Source organism: Cannabis sativa, chromosome X (genome assembly GCF_029168945.1).
Source record: "Cannabis sativa cultivar Pink pepper isolate KNU-18-1 chromosome X, ASM2916894v1, whole genome shotgun sequence".
Classification (NCBI taxonomy): Eukaryota; Viridiplantae; Streptophyta; class Magnoliopsida; order Rosales; family Cannabaceae; genus Cannabis; species Cannabis sativa.
In genome coordinates this window covers 74,062,942-74,069,800 of record NC_083610.1, presented here as the reverse complement: position 1 = coordinate 74,069,800, position 6,859 = coordinate 74,062,942, and the positions used below count along the sequence as shown (strand labels likewise).

The 6,859-nt window shown below is 30.9% G+C and overlaps 2 protein-coding genes across 3 annotated transcripts; one reads left to right on the top strand and one right to left on the bottom strand.

Moving 5' to 3' along the window:
* Positions 1–260: 260 nt before the first annotated feature.
* LOC115697540 (uncharacterized) lies at positions 261–2,590 on the top strand. Of its 2 annotated transcripts, none has more exons than XM_030624605.2 (4): positions 261–406; positions 836–953; positions 1,331–1,551; positions 2,060–2,590. In XM_030624605.2, exons 2-4 carry the CDS (start codon positions 864–866, stop codon positions 2,358–2,360), a joined length of 612 nt encoding a protein of 203 aa, XP_030480465.1. In that variant the 5' UTR covers positions 261–406; positions 836–863; the 3' UTR covers positions 2,361–2,590. The 2 variants fall into 2 exon arrangements, with proteins under 2 accessions (XP_030480465.1, XP_030480456.1); XM_030624596.2 differs by having other exon boundaries at positions 266–629.
* A 124-nt stretch (positions 2,591–2,714) lies between these two features.
* Positions 2,715–4,793, bottom strand: LOC115697526 (uncharacterized). Its single transcript, XM_030624575.2, has 7 exons — positions 4,603–4,793; positions 4,248–4,496; positions 3,966–4,074; positions 3,831–3,876; positions 3,530–3,618; positions 3,225–3,283; positions 2,715–3,053 (listed from the first exon to the last, which is right to left on the bottom strand). The coding sequence occupies exons 1-7, from the start codon at positions 4,689–4,691 to the stop codon at positions 2,945–2,947; spliced, it is 750 nt and encodes a 249-aa protein (XP_030480435.1). The 5' UTR covers positions 4,692–4,793; the 3' UTR covers positions 2,715–2,944.
* Between the last annotated feature and the right edge of the window lie 2,066 nt (positions 4,794–6,859).

Below are 6,859 nucleotides of genomic sequence, written 5' to 3'. Positions count from 1 at the left end.
GAATGTTTGAGGACTATTATGGAATACAACTCATGAACACAAAAATTGCTACCCCTATCATCACTCACGCATCACGCTATAGGGGCAAAACTAGCACACAATACAACTGCTTATTTTAATTTATTTATAACAAAGTCAATTCGTTCACACTCGAATTGATGAAAAATTGTTTACCTCCATAATAATAATAATAATAATAATAATAATAATAATAATAAAGAAACTAATAAATGCACATTTTCTTCCCTTCCATTCGAAGTGTTATGCTATTAATTTTAATTAATCAAATAGTTTGTTAATTAGTAGCGTAAATGATTTAAAACTTAATTGCTTGGGTATATTAATATTGACATCGACATTGGACAGTTGTTGTCACCGCCTTGTACGGAGGTTACTAGGGAAAAAGGTTCTTACTCTTGCTCTCTTCTCTACTTGATAATAACTTTGTTACTCTAACCAGAAAGATAGAGATTCCAAGGGTTGACTTCAATCTTATCTGACTCGATTCTGAACTTACTTCTCTCTCTCTCTAGATTCACCCCTAAATTCAGTTTCACAGCTTATCTCTCCTCTCCTCTCCTCTCTTGCAATTGCAAATTTGATTGATTGATTATCTTCGTGTTTGTTTGGTACACCTCCCTTCTTTAATTTTACACTCAGTTATTTGGGTTTCATTCATTTTTGCAATTTTATCTATTATACATGTATGGGATTTAATTAATTTGTAAAGATACTTTCTGTTTTTCCTTTCAGGGTGTTGGTTTGTTAGTTTTATTTGATTAATTTCTAAGTTCAGTGTCTCTCTTAAAATAATTGGATAATGATTGTTTTACAGGATATTGATAACAAATTAAGCAGGGAAAATGGCCTTAACTATTAAGCAGTTTTCCCTAATAGTAGCCTTTTCTGGTCTGTTGTCCTTCATTTTTGGAGTTGTTGCTGAAAATAAAAAGGTAATAATATCGTCTTAATTTGCAGTTCCTCTTGAATTTTTTTGTTTCTATAATTTCATGAGTGATATGTCAAATTATTAAGTAAATATTGTCTCACCACACCAGCTCAGCAATTTTAATTCATTTGTTTCTGAAACAAAAGAGTATTAGAAAGAAACTTTATTTTGAAGAATGTCATTTCAATTTCCTCTTTAGAAAAATTTCCAGACTTGGTTGTAGAGCAGAAATTGAAATAGTATCTACAATAATATCTCTCACAGTATCTCTTCCAATGTTATTTTATTATGAACAACAATATCATTCAGATCATTGAGGGGTATAAATTTGATTTTGCTTTTGATTTTGAATATATATAACAAAGTTTTTTCTCTTGACAGCCTGCTGCTGGCAGTGTCACTCAAGTCCCAGGAATAGGAGTTGTTATATGCAAATATCCCTCTGATCCAACAGTGGCTTTGGGATTTCTGTCTTTTGCATTTCTGCTAGTATCAACAGCTTTTGGGCTTTGGTCATTGTTTTATCCATACAAGGGAAAGTCTGTTCCACAGGGTGCTTTGTTCAGGAACACTACTTTTGTCATTTTCTTCAACATTGCTTTGTAAGTATCCTTTCTTCCATATAATATTCATCCATAAAGTTAACCTTCATTGTCCATTTTCCTATATGGCACTGCTAGCCTAGCTGTTATATCTATCTATCTGATGAGTTTTCATTGTATAGTTTGTATACTACTATAGTTGATGGTATATCATCTTCCTTATTACACAAGTGCTTATAGAGCTGAGAATTAGATGTGTACTCTCTACTGGTGTGTGTGTGTACTTTATAGAAATAGAAAAATAACTCCATGGTAGAAGTGATTTTCTTGTAACTCAGGCAGATCTTCAAATAATGAGGCTGTCATAGTGATTCCTTTCTTTGGTATAGTACTTTACTTTTAACAAATTAATAGAATGCCTTGTATTACTCTGACCAGTTTTTTCTCTTGAAAAAATTGCTGCAATATTGATTAGATAACCTGGAATTTCCTATAGAGGCTAGTCTTTGATTAGCTTCTTTATTCTCTTCTAATTACAGTCACTTTTGCTTTCGGTGAAATTACATAGGTTCACAGCAGGAATAGCTGCAGCCCTCTTGTTGTGGCCTACAATCACAGAGCAATCCCACCTATTGCACCATGTCCATCGCAATCTTAAGACAGATTGCCCTACCGCTAAGACAGGTTTGCTTGGTGGCGGTGCTTTTGTGTCCCTTGATTCAGCACTTTTCTGGTTGGTGGCCTTGATGTTGGCTGACAATGCCCGAGAGGATTACTTTGAGGAGGTAGAGAAGGACTCTAAGGGTGAATACGGACAGGTTACCACCGATGAGTATGATGGGCATGCAGCCGCAAAGGAGACTGCATAAAAAGTGTTTCCTTGAGGATTTAGATGGTTCCTATGGTATTGTAGTATCGTTATGCAACTTAATGGTGTTGAAGTTTAATGTGTAATTTAGTTTATGACCATGGTCATATTTTAATTGTCCTTTAAATCAAAGCTGTAAAAACGTTTCTGCTCTCAACACTTTTCTGAAACATATGAAATTATATATATTATATAATATACATCCAGATATGTGACTGGTTTCTGTTTCAAGTGTTTATCATCTTCGTTGTCATGAGGAAATTGAAATTGAAGAAATTAGTGTTAAGGGTCAATATTGGGTTCCTTAGACTTACAACAATGGTTACTCATGGAAAAATACTCCACAGCGAAAGAGTTTGTTGGGATACATATTTGCTCAAATTTCCCTTAAACACGAGATTGAAACATAATACAACATGGCAAGATAAGAGTTTTTTTTAATAGAATATAATTGTCTTGCAGTTTTAAGAATGACTCTCTACTAAAACATGAACAGCTCCATTCAAAAAAAAAAAAAAAAAAAACATGAACAGCTCAAAAGGCTCAAATTCATTCATTTGTACAGAAAAATGGAAGAAAGAGGCATTAACTTGGGGAGACAGAATCCAACTGTTGATGAACCCATTTACTATAATCTTGTAGCAGTTGTTGCAAGAGCAATGGCACCAATCTATCCAATAAAGCTTGTAGCATTCTGTATATCATCACAATTTCACATCATTCATTCAGAGTTACAAAACATATATAGCTGATGAGATGAGAAGCATATATACATATATATATATACCACGGGAAAATATTGTTGTAGCATGTCATGTATTAGGTAGGTACATACTAAAGTCAGATTGGTTATTAAATATCTTACAAATTTCCAGGACGCTCAACGGTTGATACTGGCATCATCGTAAAAGGGCGTGTGTATATCTGCAAATAAAACTGTTTATTATGTTCCTATCAACAATAATCTTGCATATTTCTAAACAAAAAAATAAGAAGAAAAAGTGAGTTCATGCATGCACAAAGCCACTGCTCTAAATCTATAATGTCATAATGTTGTGCAATTGCATTACCAAAACAAAAAGAGAGTTGAAAACAGAGCAGGTGTTTTGTTGTTTTTGAACTTGGATATGTACAAATATTTATATTTATTATCTCTATTCCAAGTCTAACCTCAAGAATGAGATTCAACTTGATGTCAACCTCCAAAAATGAATCTTCATCACTACTTGTGTCCCATGACATGCGATTTCTCATGAATGCTGCAAGTATAATAATTATTATTATTATTATTATTATTATTATTATTATTATTATTATTATTATGCAAATTATAAAGATGATGAAAATCATAACAAGCTTTAATGAAAGAAAAACCAAGTAGTTGGACCATAAAATGGTTGAAAGACAGACCAAGTGACTTCCCTTATCTAAGAATCATAAGTTTTCTTATCTGATACAATAATAAATGTACCTGTAAAATGGTTGTTTTGTTGCTCCATGATTTTTGAACCCTCAAACTGCAAATATTAAAATCAGCAAAACTTAAGAAATAATAACACACATTACATATATCCCATTTCCAATTAAGGGAACAAAATTCACCTACCTTACAAGAAAGCATTTCAACAGTACAGTCTTGATTTGTTGGAGTTACTCTCAAATCCAGCACTGGGGCTACTTCAAAGTTGAGAAGTTTAAGTCTTTGCAGAGTGCACCTGCACAAGTGATTGATTGTTGAGAAGTTGGGGCATGAATTTCTTCCAACAATCCCAACTTCTTCTAATAATGGTGAAAATAGTTCTATTATATTCTAGCTTAAACTACTTTGATATACTAAGTTAGATTTTACAAAGAAAAAGGGTTGAATTGAAGTTGAAAGGTAGCCTACCTGTAAGTGTTAGGAGAAAGACATTGGAAACTTTTTAAGGCATTGGTATTGAGGAGGGCTTCAATTGCACAAGGTTGACTTAAAAATTCACCAATAGGGAATTTCTTACCCTCATAATTTGGGATTATTGGTAGCTGAACCCTTTCCTTTCTTGAAGCTGAAAGATTTGCTTTTTTTGTATTTAACTCATCTGACTCTGATTCTCTTCTGTAACTCTCATTGCCTACTTTTATTACACCAATTTTCTTCCTGAAACAAACCAGAACTTTTAAAATTACTTGTCACCCACAAACCACAAACACACACACCCTTTCAAAAAAAATCAAAAACAAATATCAAAATCCAAACTCCAAACCTGGGTTTAAGCACTGGGAGGATATCAGAAGAGGAAAACGACCCACACCCATGCCACTTGGTGTTCGTGGTAGTGGTACTTAAAATCATTATTATTATTTAATTCCACAAAACAATTGTTTTGTTTTGTTTTGTTTCATTTCAAGGAAGAAAGCAAAATTTAATTAATCCAATACTAAAATAGGTGTAAAAGACAAGAAATAATAATAATAATAATAATAATAATAATAATAATAATAATAATAATAAGGGAAGAGGAGAAGAAGAAAAATAAAATAAATTTAGTCTAATATGATTTAATGCTATTTATCACATTCTACAAATTTTTGCTAGCATTTCACTTTATAAATCAAGTTTTATTCATTTATACGGTAAAACATATATTAATTTTTTTTTATGGATAAACATATATTAATTCAAAATTATGTTTTTGCTCGAAATGTGAAAACTTCAAATGTGGGACATATGCCTGTTGGAAAAAGTGGATGAGTGGCTGATATAAGCTTTGTGAAGCTAAACTTCGGAAATGATCCAATTGATATCACCTCAAGATTGGCTTGTAAAGATATTGATGCCTTAAGTAGCATATAAATCACATTGATTCGAGAGACATTCTTAATGTGTAAAAAAATAATAGAATATATAAGATGAATGAGTTATTCTTCCCACTATCAATTAGTTTAGTTTTGAGATGGAACCTCATCCACCTTATCAGGGGCGGAGCTATATGGTAAGTTACAAGGGCGTTGGCCCCCCCTCAATTCTCAAATTATATATATTAGTTTATAATAATGGTGATCTAAATAATTTCATATATATATTGTTAATAATATAAGATGAGCTATATAATTTGTGGTCAAATTATACACTTATCATAGTAAAAAAGAGATGTGGTGGATGGGGTTAGCTTATTCGAAAATCATGTATATATATAAAATTTATAGGGATCGTTTGTAACGTCGTATTAGGTTGTATTGTATTGTATTATATTGAATTGGATTATATATTATATTTTTATATAATACTATGTTAAACTTTAATTTATACTAAAATATTATATATTAAGTATTCATAAAAGTTGATACTACATATAGTTTTACATAAAAATATTGCATAAAATACAATTCAATATAATAAAATACAATACGACCTAATACGGTGTTCCAAACGAGCCCATAATATATTTTAAAATAAAATATACTGTACTCTCCTACATTTAATTAAATACTATACATTACATATAAATGTGATGTAATATATAATTAATGTAATCTTTTAACTAATAGTAATAGAGTTAATATTAGTACTATTAAATTGGGTCCCTAACACCTTAAAACATCACTTTTAAATTTTCTAGTTCCTCATATAAAATATTTATAAAAATTAAAAATTATCATATTTTCTTCAATTTTGTATGCATTGTTCGATATTGGCCCCCCTACTATCTTAGTCTGGCTCCGCCCCTGCACCTTATCCCAAATATTTTAACAGAGAGAGAAAACTTAAGAAAAATTATGAGAAATTTTTAATAGTATACTAAAAATATATTCAATTAACAAAATTTACCTTAATTAATAAAATTAATTCCTAATACCATGACGCGTAGTCATCTTCTACCATAATTGAAAAAAAAAACACATAACTAAAAAAAAAAAGAAGCAATTTTGAAACAATAATGTGCCAATCAACTCATGATTTACGGAATGAGATTACTTGAAAAAAATGTGTAAAACACAAACGCATATACGAAACTTATAAATTTACGATTTGCTGAGATTGCAAATCAATTTGAATTATTCTTACAAGAAAAAAAAACCCCATTAACGATAATAAAAAAATAAAAAAAAAACACCTTCAAACACAACCAAAACTCCAATAAAAAAATCAAAATCAAAATCGATATCGAATCTATAGACAAATTTGATTCAATGTTACTGTAAGCAAAAAGCAATAGCAAATCTAAAAAGATTCTCAACCAAAAAAAAAACACTATGGACGAAGAAAAAAGCTTCGACAACGATCGCCAGAATTTCAATCAAAAAACAGAACTGAAGTTGTTTCTCAACAAAAGAAAGCGATTCTCAACCAAAAAAAAAATGGTAGAATTGTTGCTGGACAAATTATAAAAAAGTGGAGAAAATTTGAAAGCTGAAGAAAAGCTTTTCAATAGTGCTCTGTTCTGTGCAGTCAAACAGAATCACCGCACAGAGGTAAGCTAAAACATAGGGTTTTTACATAAAATGCCAATTTTTTTCTTT

Excerpts from the sequence above, each read along its gene's own strand:
- LOC115697540 (XM_030624605.2), top strand. The coding sequence starts at position 864 with ATGGCCTTAACTATTAAGCAGTTTTCCCTAATAGTAGCCTTTTCTGGT. Across the intron at positions 954-1,330 it reads TTGTTGCTGAAAATAAAAAG|CCTGCTGCTGGCAGTGTCAC; the intron begins GTAATAATATCG and ends TTCTCTTGACAG. Across the intron at positions 1,552-2,059 it reads ATTTTCTTCAACATTGCTTT|GTTCACAGCAGGAATAGCTG; the intron begins GTAAGTATCCTT and ends GAAATTACATAG.
- LOC115697526 (XM_030624575.2), bottom strand. The coding sequence starts at position 4,691 with ATGATTTTAAGTACCACTACCACGAACACCAAGTGGCATGGGTGTGGG. Across the intron at positions 4,497-4,602 it reads CTCCCAGTGCTTAAACCCAG|GAAGAAAATTGGTGTAATAA; the intron begins GTTTGGAGTTTG and ends GGTTTGTTTCAG. Across the intron at positions 3,284-3,529 it reads AGTTGAATCTCATTCTTGAG|ATATACACACGCCCTTTTAC; the intron begins GTTAGACTTGGA and ends TTTTATTTGCAG.